This window comes from Narcine bancroftii, chromosome 6 (genome assembly GCF_036971445.1).
Source record: "Narcine bancroftii isolate sNarBan1 chromosome 6, sNarBan1.hap1, whole genome shotgun sequence".
NCBI lineage: Eukaryota > Metazoa > Chordata > Chondrichthyes > Torpediniformes > Narcinidae > Narcine > Narcine bancroftii.
In genome coordinates, this window is record NC_091474.1 from 64,895,812 (window position 1) to 64,912,712 (window position 16,901).

General features: G+C 43.0%; 1 protein-coding gene across 1 annotated transcript in view; it reads right to left on the bottom strand.

Moving 5' to 3' along the window:
• Nucleotides 1–16,901, bottom strand: part of nid1a (nidogen 1a) — a 135,529-nt gene that overhangs the window by 64,090 nt on the left and 54,538 nt on the right. Inside the window, exons 10-11 of the mRNA XM_069885171.1 lie at nt 11,044–11,172; nt 786–929 (exon numbers count right to left, since the gene is read on the bottom strand). Of these exons, the coding sequence (XP_069741272.1) occupies nt 786–929; nt 11,044–11,172 (273 nt within the window). The remainder of the gene's footprint in view (nt 1–785; nt 930–11,043; nt 11,173–16,901) is intronic.

The following is a 16,901-nucleotide window of genomic DNA, read 5'->3' on the forward strand; positions in this document are numbered from 1 at the left end:
CCCGTCATTGTGCCCATGCAAGGTATTTTGGACAGCCATTCTCCCTCCTCTGTTCTTTCCACCGAGAGGCTCTTCTTTCCCTTTCTGAATAGAATAACCATGGCTCCTTTCATCTCTTTGCACAACTCCTTTACACCCGTCCTCCCTCCAACAATGGTAACCCATGATCCCACTGCCTTCAGACCGTGCACCTGGGTCAAGCCATCAGTTGCAATGATAAACATAATTTTCTCTCCATGTAAGCTTTTGTTTCTTTATCGGTCTTTTTTTCACTCTTATCGCGTCCATTTAGCCAATTCATCGTTCCACTTTTTCAGTGAACTTCCCTTCTGTAACCTGCTCACTCTTCCTTCTGCATCCCAATTCCCAAGCTGGCCCCACTTCTGGTTCCAGAACAGGGCATCTCTGACACCTTCCAGTCCTGGTGAAGAGTCATCAACCCAAAACACTTCTCCATAGATGCTTTTGACCTGCTGAGTATATCCAGCATTTTCTGATTTTGTTTCAGGTTTTCAACACCTGCAGGTTTTGGATTTGGTTCATTTCGATTTTATTTGTGATTTGCACATACTTGCACTTCTTATAGCAGCTCCCCAAGTTGTGGTGAGCACAGTGATCTCCTTTAAATGGGCTTGTAGCAGCAGAATTTGCAGATGTCTGGGAAAAAATTCTGTTCTGACCAAGCTTCTAGGCCATTAGAGTAAAGTATCTGGCCTGGCCACCAGACCCACACTTAGATCCATAAATAATTTGCCGTGTTTTACTGAAAATGAGACATTACGTACCATTACAAGCTTTTCCATCCCCAGTGAACCCTGGTAAGCAGACACACATGTAATCCGAACCCCTGATGTTAATGCAACGAGCACGATCAGGTGAATCGCAGCGGTGAGTTCCTGATTGGCACGGATTCTCAGGACGCTGAACAGCTACAAGTTTAAAAATAATCCAGGATTAACTACATTTTATTGACCAATCATCAAGTTACATCAACAAACCAGCATTTCTTAGATGGTGGGACATCCTAGGGTGGCCCGGTTGGCGTGGCGGTTAGCGCAACGCCTTTACAGCGCCAGCATTTGGGACCGGGGTCTGAATCCTGTGCTCTGTGTAAGGAGTTGGAACATTCTCAGTGTTTGCATGGGGCTCCGGTTGTCAATTAGGTGACAGTGGCTGAAATGGCCCGTTACTGTGCTGCATGCCTAAATTAAATTTTTTTTTAAAAATTAAAAAAATGAAGCAGCTTTCAGATGCAGGGTCACAAGGAAGGGGTAGAGGCTAACAGGTACAAGAGGGAAAAAAAGCTGTTAACTGATAGGGGGAGAGGGTAGCTCTCCGAATGGGGAGCTGAAAGGAGACGGAGGCAAAGGGGAAAGAGAGAAACTTGGAGGAGGGGCTTAACAAAAATTGGAGAAGTTGACGTTAATGTTGTCTGGTGGACAATCCCCACATGGAATATTAAATATTATTCCTCCAGTTTGCAGGTTGCCTTTGGTTTGGCGGTGAACGAGGCCATGGATAGAATATCCTCTGGGAATGGTGTGTAGAATTAAAATGGTTGGCCACTGGGAGGTCCCTCTTATTGCAGCGGACAGCCAAGGTGCTCAACGCTATCCCAGTTTCTCCAACATAGAGGAGTACTGGTTGCAGTGGGTGAACCCCGCAGATTCATTGTGAAGTTAGAAAAGCTGTTCAGAGGTATCCGCTGGGCCAGAAAAAGTGAAACAAAAATTAAAAAGACATTAAAAGCAAAGCCCCATCACCATCAGCTTATTTCAATGAAATCAGTAAAGCAGTACCTATTATTTCCAGCAAAACAAAGTCTTTTTGGTAAATTACAAAAGTAAATGATGAATCAGATTCTATGCAACAGGTTCTTAACCTACATGTTTAAAATTAAATTAAAAAAAATGTTTAATAGTGTTGCAAATAATGAGTTAACCCAACCATTGTCAATATTTTTTTGCTTTGCATGTCCTGTTTCGAAAGTCTGGTTTTCAATTTATATTGATGTTGGTGCAAACAGTCATGAAATATGTTGGAATGGGATGAGAAATCACCTCGAAGGAAAAAAAATTAAACATCAGAAGTATTCCAAAGATGAGAAATTTGAAAGTTTCCACTTGTATGTGCACTTGCATGAGAGGTCATGTTGCAACTCTACAAATCTCTGGTGAGACCATACACTTAAGAATATTGTGTTCAGTTCTGGCCACCTCATTATAGGAAGGATGTGTAAATTCTGGAGAGGGAGCAGAGGAGATTTACCAGGATGTTGCCTGGATTGGGAAACGGGTCTTATGAGGCAAGGTTAGCAGAGCTGGGACTTTTCTCTTTAGAGCGTAGAAGGATGAGAGGAGACTTTATAGAAGTCGACAAGATTCTGAGACGCATAGATAGGGTGGACAGCCAGCATCTGTTTCCCAGGGCAGGATCAGCAAATACCAGAGGACATATGTACAAAGCGAAGGGAGGGAAGTTTAGGGGAGACATCAGGTGTACGTCTTTTTATATATATATATATATATGTATATATATATATATATATATATATATATACACATACACAGAATTATGGGGGCCTGGAATACCTTGCTGGGGATGGTGGTGGAGGCTGAAATATTGGGGGTATTTAAGAGACTCTGAGACAGGCACATGGATGAAAGGAAAATAGAGGGTTATGGGGTAGGGTGGGTTTAATTTCTTTTGGAAGGAATATATGGGTCAGCACAAGATTGAAGGCCGAAGAGCCTGTACTGTGCTGCATTGTTCTATATCCTCTCAAATAGATTATGGGTAAAAGGTGGGGACTGCAGAGAAAGAATTTGGAGCAAGATTTAGAATGGTTCTTGAAACTTGCCATATTTCAGTGGTTTGACATTCTTGTATGGGAACTTTGTGGATTTATCTTTACACAAACAAATGATCACCCAGATGTATTGGGTTTAATGTCAAACATCCAGTTTTAGCCAGAGCTTATCATTCAGTTAGGTTAGATTCAAATATTTTAGCCAACTCTTATGCTAACATATTCCAGTCCACAAACCACCGGACAGGATTTACACAACTCCGTGTATTTCAGCCAGTATTGTTCTACTGAACCGACAGGCTTTCTGTCTAATTAACCCCACTCTTTATACAGCATTGTCAGTCAATGATGGCCAGGATCTGATTACCTGACTGTTTAGATAGCTCATCTCACTTGGAGATGCAAGTGGACGACATTATTCAGTCTCCAAACGGTGAGGAGAACAAGCTCAAATGGCGTGTGTCCCACTATCCAATGGTTGGGGTGATACAGGTTGAACCTCTAATCTGGCGACATCTGATCCTGGCCATTGCTGGACCCACAGAAAATGCCCCCTAAGGGAGCCTCCGATGTAAACATAACAAAAGGTAGAACAAAGCTTAGAATAGGAAATAATACTGTGGGGTGGCACCGTTAGTGTAGTGGTTAATGCAATGTCTTTACAGCACCAGCGATCAGGACCTGGGTTCAAGTCCTGCACTGTCTGTAAGGAGTTTGTACTCACATCGGCAGATTCAAACTTGCCGAACCATGGGCGCTGCCAGACCTCAGAGCACTGGATAAAAGAGGTACAACCTGTAATATTTGTAGAGACTTGATTGGGTGTGGATGTAATATGGTGGGAAGATATGGAGCCAGTGGTGGTTGCAGAGAAGCAGAATGTTAATCAAGAAAACATTTTTTTTTTAAAATCCATAGCCAATCAGTCTAATTATCCTTGTTATCCTTTCTAGTTTCAATTTACCAGTCTGTAGTGGCCCATGCACAGAGATGGCTAACAAACGTGGTGACCGTACGGACCTGGGGGTGGCACTGGCTGTTGTCCCAGGTGACCTCCCACACAGCGGGAAGATGGGGGACTCTGGCAGGAACGCCAGCCTATCCCAGGCTGGGGCTCCGATGATGTGGGGCCCTGACGTCAGCGCATTGGGCCCATATAAGCGCAACAGCCAGAGCAATAAACCAGTCTCGTTTTCCAAGGCTTTGGTGTGTGTGTGTCATTCTTCTCCACGCTAACATAGCACAAACGCTACAAGTCCATCATTAAATCCAATTCTTGTATTGAAGACGAGTAACTGTAGAGGGCAGCCACAGGTCAAATCATTTTATCGCTGTGCGCACGATGGGGATGTGGGGCGTAAATGGAATAAGCTGCAACCTTAAAGTGAGGTTAGATATAAAATCAGAGCCCACCACTTCTGTACTGTTCAATCTCCAGATGGAACACTCAATACTGGTCTGACCTTGGGAGCAAAACTGATGGTATTGCATACAGCCTAAATGACTGTCTGTATTCACTGACAAGATTTGTAATGTCATTCTTCAGATATTCTCTGAAGCTGCCACAAAAATCAGGGATCTCGTGAGTGAAAAACACAAAAAGAATCACCAACCAAGCACTGAGAGAGGATACGTCATGTGTGAGACACACGAATCTTCACAGCGGTTGAGGATAGCTGCTTCCTTACAAACCTCATGACAACTAAATGGTAGTTTTCAAGAATGTTTTAGAAAGTATCAGAAGGCCCTTTCAGGTGGCCTGAACTCCCCTTGTTAAAGCTGCATAATCTTCCCCCGTGCGGCTAAAGATGAACTCACCTGAATGCGGCAGAAGTGCCTCCGGGGCACCGATGTCAACCCTCCTTGGGGAGGGATAATTGGCAGAGTTGGGCTCTACCAATACACCTGAATGTGCAGCCCGCGACCCAACTCCCCGCTTTCTGACAGTTCCCCTGCCCCATTGGGAAGGGCAGGAGAGTACGTCGGGGTGGCCGAAGTCACAGCCTGCTGGCCTCTCCTGCACCGGGGACGCTCTCTGCAACTCAAAACACGGCACACCAATGGTAGTCTTCCTTACCCATAATCCCCCACGCAGCTGGAACTGTTGTGGGAAACACAGAGCGGTTCCACCTGCATGGGGGATTATGAGTAGGGAAGACAGCCCTCGCTATGCCACATATTTATGACAGGTGGCGCTGTGACACCAGTCACCCCGCCTCCATCAGATCCGGAGGAGCTACAAGGCACCTCTGGATATGAATAGGCCCTTTCAGGTTGACCAGGCAACGCTGCAGCAATCTTTTAGGGCCACCACCTGAAAGGTGAATCCGCTCCTGCCGCTGCCCTCAAGGCAGAGGGTCCACCTGAAAGGGTCTGTTCATATCCAGAGGCACCTAGTAGAAGTGGGGCAGTGGAGGGCAATTTTGTCTGCTTGGTTGAGCTCTTCGTGCCCCATTCCCACATCTCAGGATTCTCGTGGGGCCTTCACAAAAACATTAAAGTTTACTCAGTGGCTAAGCATCCACTGCGATTCAAGGTAGCGAATTCCAAAGATTACAACGTTGAAGGATTAAAAAAAAAACTTTTCAGTCAAAAATGGCAAATCCCTATCCTACAATCATGACCCCTGCAGGAAAGTTGATGAAGGCAAGGCTGTGGATATTGTCGCTATGGACTTTAGTAAGACCTCTGACAAGGCCCCACATGGGATATTACACTTCTTTTTAAACACTTAGACATACAGCATGGTCACAGACCATTTCAGCCCACGAGTCCGTGCTGCCCAATTTACAGCCAATTAACTGTACGTTTCAAACAGTGGGAGGTAACCAGAGCCCCTGGGGTAAACTCACGCAGACATAGGGAGAAGATACCAACTCCTTACAGACAGTGCAGGATTCTAATCCCGATCCCAATCGCTGGTGCTGCAAAGGCGTTGCACTAACCGCTACGTCAACCATGCCGCTCCTAGTTAGGGACGTTCAATATTCATAGTGAGGTAGGAAACTGGATTTAATATTGGCTTTACAGAAGAGTGTTAGTGGATGATTGACTGGAGGCTTATGGCTATCCAAAACCCCACTCAAGTGGACCTTAAACATGTGTTTCAAGGTTCAATGCTCGATCCATTGTTGTTTGTCGTCTATATCAATGATCTGGATGACAATGTGATAAATTGGACCAACAAGTCTGCAGATGACACAAAGGTTGGACGTACAGAGAACAGCGAGAAAGGCTTGCAGAGGGATGTAGAGCAGCTGGAATAATGGGCTACAAAATGGCAAATAGAATTTAATGCAGACAAGTGTGAGGTGTTACACTTTGGAAGGAGAGACCAAGTTGGGACATTCACGGTAAATGGTCGGGCACTGAGGAGTGCGGTAGAACAGAGGGATCTGGGAATACAGATACATAATTCCCTGAAAGTGGTGTCACAGGTGGACAGGGTTGTAAAGAGTGCTTTTGGCATCTTGGCCTTCATACATCAAAGTATTGAGTAGAGGAGTTGGGATGTTATGGGAAAGTTGTATAAAACAATGGCAAGGCCAAATTTGGAGCATTGTGTGGCAGTTCTGGTCACCAAATTGCAGGAAAGATATCAATAAGATGGAAAGAAGGCAGAGAAGATTTACCAGGTTGTTGCCAGAACTTGATGAATTGAGTTACAGGGAAAGGTTAAACAGGATGGAAACATAGAGAATAGGTGCAGGAGAAGGCCATTTGGCCCTTTAAGCCTACATCATTATTAATTTTGATCATGGCTGATCATCTACTCAGTACCTGCCTTCAAGAACCAGCTTTAACCACTTCCCATGGCAAAGAATTCCACAGATTCACCATTCTCTGAGAGAATGTTTTTTCCCTCATCTCAGTCCTAGGAGACTTCCCCCTTATCCTTAAGGATAACCCCTGGTTCTGGTTTTGCCCAACAATAGGATTTTATTCTTTGGAGTGTAAAAGAATGAGGGGAGATTTGATAGAGATGTACAAAATTATGAGGGCCATAGACAGAGCAAGTTGGCTTTTTCCCACTGAGGTTGTGTGAAATCCAAATCAGAGGACATGGGAGAAGGGTGAAAGGTTTAAGCGGAATAGCAGGGGGGATCTTCTTCACACAGAGAGTAGTGGGAGTGTGGAATGAACTGGCAACTGAAGTGAAAAGTACAGGCTGAATTTTAACATTTAATAAAAATGCATACATGTCCATGAGAGGGACACGAACTGGGTGCAGGTCAGTGGGATGAGGCAGAACAATAGCTTGGCCCAGTCTGGAAGGGCCAGCAGGCCTGTTTCTGCGCTGCTATGGTTCGGTGATTCTACATTAAGCTTCTTTGTGAGATTGTTGGATATTCCAGCAAAGCAGACTGTACAAATTTACAAAAAACTGTGCCAAAATAATGGCAGACAGGTATGTTCAATTCTGATACATACAGAAATAAAGAGTGAGGGACGTAATGTTTGAGACTTTATTACAGAGTCCAGAAGGGGTGCAATATATCTAGATGCAGCCAGAGCCAGAGGACCAGTCGCACCCTTGTCAGTCAGACAGTGCATCCCCCACCTTGCACTATCATACAAGACTGGGCCAAACTGTCAGCCCTCCAGACCGTTACGCAGCAGGACAGTTCCAGTCAATTGCCTCCTTGCATGGCTCAGGGAGTGGGGGGGTTGGGTGGCAGCCAAGGTCGCAAACTTACCTTTGTCAGGAGCGGTGCTGGCCGCTGCTGACGACGCAATCGAAACGACGCACGGGGTTAATGGCGCGCATGCGCAAATGTGTTAAACGTCAGTATATGGGTGATGGATCTGATGCAGGAGGAGGAGAGTGAGAGTATCAGGATCACCCGTGTGGCAGTGAGCCAATAAGGTCAGAGGAGATGGAATTAATAAAGTATCTTTATATACAGATAATTTGTTGCTGAGAAATCCATTCCTTCTATGTTATCTTTGCTGTCGCAATTTAGTTTCTGTTCTGGCTATAAATTAAATCTTCATGAGTGAATTACTTCCCCTGAATATACAAGTACCCTTTTATGAGCTTATATTGTTTAAGGTCATTAGGCATCATTTTACTTATCTAGGTGTTAAAATTCCTCAAAAATTTAAAGATTTATATGTTAATTTTTTTTCCTTTGATTGATCATGTGAAACAATCCCTTTTAATATGGTCCCCATTATCATCAGGGCATATTAATGCAATCAGGATGATTTTACCTAAATTGACCTCAATCCATTCCAATTTTATCCCAAAATCCTATTTTGATATTATTAATTCCAAGGTATCTTCCTATATTTGGCAGAATAAAAATGCAAGGCTAAATAAACTCAATCACAGAAGTTGGGAAAGGATGGGGGCTTGGCTCGACCCAACCTTAGATTTTACTACTGGGCAATTAATATTCAAAGTATCATGTTCTGGATTTATTATTCTGATAAACCTGAGCGTTGGCCACGGGTAAATCTGGAATTGAAATCGGTTGAGAAATTTTCAATTGTTTCCCTATTGGGAGCTGCCCTTCCTTCTGCACTTCCCAAGGTTAGGAAACTGATAACCCAAGCACACATTATGGTTTCATTTCTGGGGGAGTTTTGATTTAGAATTTTTTTTACTTTATCTGGTTTTTCAGCCATCTGTGAATGACCTAGCTTTTACTTTTTGGAAGGTTAAGGGTATCATACCTTTTCAAGATATGTTCATGGAAGGTTTCCTTATGTACTTTTGAGCATCTTCCAAACAAATATGGTCTCCCTAATTCGCATTTGTTTAGATATTTTTCAATGCTGTATTAACTAATTTCCCTGCTCCATCAGTCGGATATGGTCAATGCTTTTTTTTTGTTTGAACCCCTCTCAGAAGGGTTTAATAGCAATCATTATACGTTATTAAAATTGCGACCAGTTTCGCCCGATAAAAGGGCGTGGGAGCAGGAGCTCCAAAACTCTTCCTGCAGAGATGAGGGAAGAGATTCTTCAATACCTCATCAATGTGGGCTCAACACTCCCTTATCCAAGGGTGCACGTGTCTGAGGACAAGTTTCCCCAGATTTTTCCTCATTTTAATCTGATCTGTGACGGGTGTAATTTGTAAGCGGCTTCATTGACCCAAATGTTTGGGTCCTGTCCAGTTTCGGGAAGATATCTTTGGACCTCTTTCAGTAATTCTCACAATTGATTTACAACCGAATCCCTTAACTGCTCTTTCTGGAGTTTTAGGAGCGGATGTAGGTCGTTGTCCGGCTTCTGCTCATCGGCTGATCGCGTTGACCACCCTGACGACTAGGAGAGCAATTCTTCTTAAATGGAAGGACCCCCCCCACTCCACCTACTATATAGTTCAATGGTTTTCTCAAACCACAGCCTGTTTGAATTTAGAGAAAATTAGAAGTGCCATATTTGATTCCTCTGTTCAATTTGAAGAAAATTGGCGCCCATTCATACAATATTTTCGTTTGATATAATTTCTAACATTTTCTCTGATTTATTGTCCCTTCCTGATCCCATTAAGTTTCTCTTTTGTTTGCTGAATGCTGATCCAAGGCTTTCCAGCTTTTTTTTTCTTTTAGATTAGTATCATGGGTTTTACTAGAAAGTGAATTCTTTTTTTCTCTTTGAATGCGGGGAGATGAAGACACGATATACAACAATCAGTAAATAATAATCATAATCAAACATCTATCCTATTCTCTCCGTGCATTGCCTATTAAATGTTTTATTTTCAAATCAATAACAGGATTGAAAAAGAATGATAAGGTCAGAGGAGTTTAGCCGGGTAGTGTTTGGGGAGTTGAAGAATGCAATGTTGTGCCTAGTGAATTATGAAAGAAAGTTGACTTCATGGTGAGCTGAAAGAAACGACTGAGTGTATTCTTTGTTTGTTTATAAGCTGCAGTAAATCAGTTCCATTACAATGCTGTTCCTCAAGCTTCTGTTGTGCCACTGATTCAAGCCCGAAACGTTGGTAATGCATTTTTACCGTAGCTACATAAAGGTGCTGTTTGCCCTGCTGAGTTTCTCCAGCATTTGTGTGTTTTTTTTTCGATTCAGGGGAGAGAGTCCCCTTCTTCTCTGCTACTGAAAACAAATTCGTTTTCCCTTGTGCCCAGTTTTGATGGTGGAAGAGTTGTGAATGCTGCACAGGCCAGAGTGTGAACCGTCCTCCCTTCCCTCGTCTCTGCCTCCAATTCCCGCTGCTTTGGAAAAGTGACCAACACAACAAGGACCCATCCCAACCCAGTTACACTCTCTTTTCTCCCCTCTCCTGTCGAACAGAAGATGCAAGAAAACATACACCACCAGATTCAAGGACAGTTTCTTTCCCTTTGTTCTCAAACTCCTGGAGTGGACCTTTCATGTCAGGCATGAAGAAAAGTCTTTTAAACATCACCTCACCATGGTCTTTGCACTTTTTAAATTAAAAAAAATCATGCTGCCTTTTCTTTGTATATTCTGCATTTTTTTTGCTCTCCTTTCTTGTGCTAATCCATGGGTTAATTTGCCTGGATGGCAACTAAAATAAAGTTTGACACTGTATCTCGGTACTTGTGGCAATTGTAAGCAATTCAATTCACACCTGTGCAATTCTTGGAATAAAAACAAGACCCACCATTGAGGGTTCTGATGGTAATAGAAGGTCTTCGTGGTACAAGCCTTTGGTTCTAGACTCTCCCGTTGCATGGATGCATCCTCTCAGCATTCACACTGTTCAGGTGCCTCAGAAGTTACGAGCTGACAAAAAAAGGATGCTGGAAAAAGCCCCCATATTAACCTCCAGAAGGAAATTAGACAAATATTTGAAGGGGAGGAATCTGGAAAGAGCAGGGGAGCAGATAATCTGCTATCCACTCAGAGAAATCCTGCTGGTTTGACATCTGGCACACCAGGGAAGGCTCGCTGCAATCCCTGTAACTCGCCAGGGGCCACTCCTTTCTGCCTGATTCTTGCACTCCCTTTCCACTGACCACAGTCTCGGTTCCTGCACTCCCCTTAAACTTACCCGGTTCACTGGAAGTACATCATACTGCTGTTCATAGTTTGAAAAAATTAAAATGCATCACAATATTAAACACCCAACAACCTGAAATTGCCTTTGAAGTTAAAATTTTGCTATATTTGGATAGTTCTTTAAAATGGCCTTGACTGGAAGAAAGGTTTTAGTGGCATTATGCATTTTAAAAAAAACCTTTCCAAACAGTGATATTACAAAGCAGAGATTGCGAAGAACAGGCAGGACTCACCCACACACGTTCGACCATCTCCTGCAAATTGATAGCCTGCGAAGCATTCACACCGGAATGTTCCCGGCTGATTGTTACAGACGGCATAGTTTCCACAGATGGATGGGTTGTCTCTGCATTCATCCACATCTGCAAGATCGCAACAAGAAGAACTTCAACTTGGAGATGGATCACAAAGAAAATGTTTACCTGTGAGCATTTCAACACCCTTCGAACTCCTCAGCAACAGGAAAGGTTTGCAGTCTAATCGCACATTGGAGGGAGTAAAATCTCCCTGAACTCTTCATAGGAGTGTGATTAAACAAAAACTGATCAGGGTAAAGGAGGAGATACGAGGAAGGTGACAAAGGCTTTATAAAGGAGGAAAGCTACATCTGAAAGACAGAGCAGAAGGTAAAATCGGGTTGGATGGGAAGTCCAAAGCTTGGGGGCCAGCTGGTTAAAACAGGCTTTAAATGGTAGAGAAACTAATATCTGAAATTTTCACATTTCCCAGGGGACATTTAAAAAACCCAATAATTACAATTGTAAAGTATCATTCTGCAAAATTACATCCAATTTACTCAATAGAACAGACCATCCTCTTTGTTCAGGTGAGGCAGTTGGCGAATAGACTGGATATGTTCCTCCATGTCAATTAATTTATCATCCCTGAAACACCAGTTCATATCATATTTTATTTCTGGTTTTCTGACATTAGTTTGCATTAAATAAAGGGGTTAGGATTTCAAACATTAGGAGTCAAAACTGAAGCCTGGACAATGGGGTAAAGTACAAATCTGAATTCACTTGCTTGATTTCTCTGTCAAACAGATTTTAATTTCAATTGGAGGCACACAGGAGACGGCAGATGTCTCATACAATCTGCTGCAAGCCTTTATCAAGACTGGTTAAATGTAGAAGAGTGGTCAGCGTACAGAGGACTGGCTGGGAGGGGTGGAAGAGGGCCTACGTGGGATCGGTGAACCAGGTGGAGGACAAACACGATGAACAGAGGCCGGTGCCAGACAAAGGGAGAGAGTGACAAGTAAAACCAAGGGGGTCCTCTCCCCACCTCCCCATCAGTTCAATCTGGTCTCGATTGTTACCTTCCCTCAACAGATACCAACATTAGCAGCCTTGGCCTTCCTCTCCCTGTATAATGCACCCTCCTCCACCAGATCCCTCAATTTTCTTCTCTCTCCCTTTGTCTGGCTCCTGCCAGTTCACTGCCATTGTCTGTCATGTTTCACCATCGAATACGGGGCACTGCTCCACCCTGTCCTCTTTACACTGGTTTCTCCACTATATCCACTATATTTAACCACTCTTGATAAAGGGTTCAAAAACACAACATTTTGGGCTCGAGCCCTTCAAGGTATGGAAAAATGTCAGCAGGCATCAGAATTAAAAGGTAACAGTGGGGGGGGGGGGGGGGAAGCATGGTTGCAAAAGGAGGAGGTAATAGATGGAGAAGGGACGGAGCACACAGCACTAAGGGGAGGGGGCCTTGTGTACTATCCCACCTAGACCACCCGTAAATTGGGGGAACAATACCTGATTTTCCGCCTGGGCACTCTCTAGCCGGATGGCATTAACATCTACCTCCACTTTCTGCTAACCTGCTGCCCTTTCCCCCTCCTTCCCCTCATCTCTCCACCCCCTGATGTGCCCTCCTTCCCTTCTCCACCTATTTCCTCCTGCCTTTGCTACCATGCTTCCCCCCCCACCCCCCAACCTTCCTCCTTACCTTTTTATTTGGACGCCAGCCGACATTTTCCCGAAATGTCAGTTACGCATTTTTATCTTTGCTACATAAACTGTTGGACCTGCTGAGTTTCTCCAGCTTTGTGATTTAACTTCAACCACTGTGTCTGCAGACTTTTGTGCTTTACTTATCGATAAGGGTTTCAGCTCAAGAGATTGACAGTTCTTTTTCTCCGACCAACGCCGCTTGACACAATGAGTTGTGCTCAAGCTTTTAATTTCAATTATTTCTGCGTTCCTTACCTCAGCTGATCAGCACATTTCCCTTTCACGGATAAAAAAGTACCAACCATCCAAGCCTTTCCAAATGGATAGATTGCACGACTCTACTCTTTTTGTAACACAAAAGCTTATCTACCAGTGTGCTTGTGTTTCGAAATTTCTCGGGACAAATTTCCAATCTGGGATCTTGCTATGTAAATACCGACTTGCACAGTGGCATCTAATCTATTCATCCTGTTATTTGATACTTCTAGGCATAAAAATTCAAGAATAAAATTAGTGACGGACCAATTTATTTATGAATGGAATTGCGTAATTATAATTCGCTTATTTTGAAACATTTAATGGAATTATGGAATACAATAAATGAAGTAATAGCTACACAAGGGAAAATTTCAAGTAAGACATCTTTATATCAGAATGAACTTTTTCCTTTTATGCTTAATAATCAGTTTTTGAAATTATGGGATCAAAAGAGAATTAAACTTGTTCAAGATTGTTATGAAGCAGGTTATTTCTTTTCGAAGAATGAAAGAAAATATGAAATATCATCAAATACTCTTTGTTGTTATAAAATTAAAGCTTTATTATTGGATAATTTTGGAAAAAAGGATTTGTATCTGAAATGCATTCGTTATTACGGAATAAAATGCCTAAGTTAGATTGACATAAATCCAGGTTAAAATGGGAAAAAGATTTAGGGTTAGTAATTAATCAGGATGATTGGAGAAATTTATGTAAAGACAGTATGACTAAAAGTTGTTAATGTGAGATATAGATTAGTTCATTATAATTTTATATTCAACTCCAGAAAAATAAAAAAGATCTAATTTCTTCAAATTTATGCTTTGGATTCAGAAGGAAATAGGTTCTTTTTCTTTACATTCTACTTAGCCGTGTGAAATGGTAAAACCTTTTTGGAAGCGACTTAAAGAATTTTTAAACTTTCATCGGCTCCATCAGTATTTTTGTTAGGTATTAATACCTGTATTAAGAAGTTGAGTTTAGAATCAAGACCAACTAGATTTCAAATTGCATTTCTGAGATTAGCATTGGCTGTAGCCAGAAAATGTTTAGCGATTACTTGGAAAAATGAGACTGATTGGAGATTACATAGATGGCCACATGGAACTGAGATTTTGTATTCCATTTGAATAAATAACATAATTTATGTGATAATTTTTCTTTTAAATCTGAAAATTTGGAGCCCTTATTGAGACTATTGGGTTTAAAATTTTGAATTCTCCAGCCATGCTGTTGTTCTAATCCATGGTAATTAATTATGTTGTTATGGTTTATATCTCCTTTCTTTCTTTGGGGGTGAGGCAAGTTATTTAGGAAGGATGGGTATAGGGGGGGACAGGTTGTTATGGGAGGAGGGTGGATAGACACACACACCATGTATTGTTCATGGGCTATGTATGTTTTGATTCTATGTATCATAGCTGAATTCCTATCCTCCTCTTGGGTTTATGTAGCGTTCTCTTTAATGTATTTGGACACGTATGGCCAAGTTTGAACCAAAGCTGCAACAAATATAATTATTCCCTCTTAAAAGATGGTTACCAAGCACTGCTGTTCTCAGTGGAACACTAATCTAGCAAAGAAACAGTCCACTGCAGCTCCAGGCAAAGTGTTGTACCCCTTTCAGTAACGGGAAAGGGGCACAAACTGATCTCATGCTTGGTCACAATCTACCAGTTTACTGGATGCTACTTTGCTCAATTCAGAGAGGAGCTCAGAATAAATGTACTTTCCTTTTTTTTTTGCAGTTCTGGACGAAACCTGGTCATAAACCCGCTTGGGTGTTCCTGCCCCATCGATTCACTCAGTCGGTAAACAAAGGCAATAGGAAGTTTCAGCATGTGTTGGATGGTCAGACTCTGGGAAGGGCCAAGAGTGGAGGAGGAGGGTACTGCAGATGCCGAGAACAAGATTGTTTGTCACCACCCAACCAAGGTTGGGATCTGCCTCTTGGATGCTGACACATCCTTATTGGTTTTTCAGCCAACGATGATGATGTGGTCTGGGAATGTACAGATGGCATTGTAGCCCAACCTGCTATGCGGTCAGGAGTAAACAGGTAGAGCAAAGGACTACGCACTCAGCCTGGAGGGGCGCCTTTGTTGATGGTCTGCAAGGAGGTGGTGATCAGAATCAGGTTTATTGTCATGAGCATGTGATATGAGATTTGTTGTTTTGCAGCAGCAGGATGGAACAGAACCTATAAAATCACGACGACACAAAGACAAGGTTTTTTCAAAAAATAAATAAATAGAGTGCAAAAAAAAAGAGGAAAAGTCATGCCCAAAGGTTCATCGTTCATTCAGAAATCTGATGGCAGAGGGGAAGAAGCTGTGTTTGTAACGTTGAGTGTATGTCTTTAGGTTCTTGTATCTCCCTGATGGCAGTAGTGAGAAGAGGGCATGGCCTGGGTAGTGAGGGACCTTGATGGTAGATGATGCTTTGTTGAGGCACTGCCTCTGTAGTGTGGATTGTGGAGGGTCATGTGACCTCTCTGCCTGGCACCTAGTAGGAAGTCGCATCACCTGCCAATCAAGGACACCCATTAGTGGACATCGGACCCTTTAAATCATTTTCTGATTACCTGGCCTGGACTCCCCAGTTTACTGCACTTAAATAGCCTGCCACGTACGTGCAGAAGATCATCCTCTTTGTTCTTTCGTCCCAACTACAAAAGCTGCTCTATGCCAGGTCGTGAATGGTGGACATTGCTGGAGGAGTTGTAGGTAAGGTGTGCACTAACTTGCATGAGAATGTAGTATCGTATGGAAAGACTTGGCATTGTGCAGTACTCCATTCCCTGCATGACGAAAGCGAGAGAGAGAGAGAGAGAGAGAGAGAGAGCGAGAGAGAGAGCGAGAGAGAGAGCGAGCGCGAGAGAGAGAGAACGAGCGCGCGAGAGAGAGAACGAGAGAGAGAGAGAGAGAGAGAGAGAGAGAGAGAGAGAGAGAGAGAGAGAGAGAGAGAGAGAGAACACGAGAGAGAGAGAGAAAACCCAGCCACTGGTATCAGAGATTGCTGTATCCGATGTGATTGCTCACATTGTTTTAGTACTGAGTGTTGTTTTGTGTCTTCCCCATTACAATTTTCCCTTGTGTGCAATATTCTTTGTCTGCTTAACCTGTGCCTGATCTCATTTCTTTGTGAACCCACCAAACCAGATTTGATCACGTGTAACAGGCTCTTAAAGATATAATTAATGCAGGGAAGACTAATGCCCATACTAGTGCTGGCCAAATTTACAACCCTCTCTAGCCTGTTCCTGACCATTGACACCTCCACACCAGACAGTGGTACAACCAGTCAGAATGCTCTCCACGGTACACCTGGAGAAATTTACAAGAGTCTTTGGTGACATATTAAATCTCCTCAAAATCCAAATGAAATATAGACACTGGCGTGCCTTTTTCATAAATGCATTAACGTGATGGTCCCAGGATTGATCTTCAGAGATCTTGATACCCAGAAATCTGAAGTTTCTTACCCTCTTCACTGCCACCCCCTCGATGAGGACTGATTTGTGTTCTCCAGACCTCCCCTTCCTGAAGTCCACAGTCAACTTCCACATTTTACTGACATTGAGTGCAAGGTTGTTATTCTGAAGCCACTCAACTGTCTGATCTATCTCTCTCCTATACACTTACTCATTGCCATCTGTGATTCTGCCAACAACAGCATTGGCATCAGCAAATTTGTAGGTGGCATTTGAATTGTGCCAAGTCACACAGTCATGGGTGTAAAGAGAATAGGGCGGTGGGCTAAGCACGCATCCTTGAGGTGTTGATTGTCAGAGAGGAGATGTGGCTACCAATCCGCACTGACTGTTGTCTTCTGATGAGGAAGTCAAGGATCCAGTTGCAGTGGGA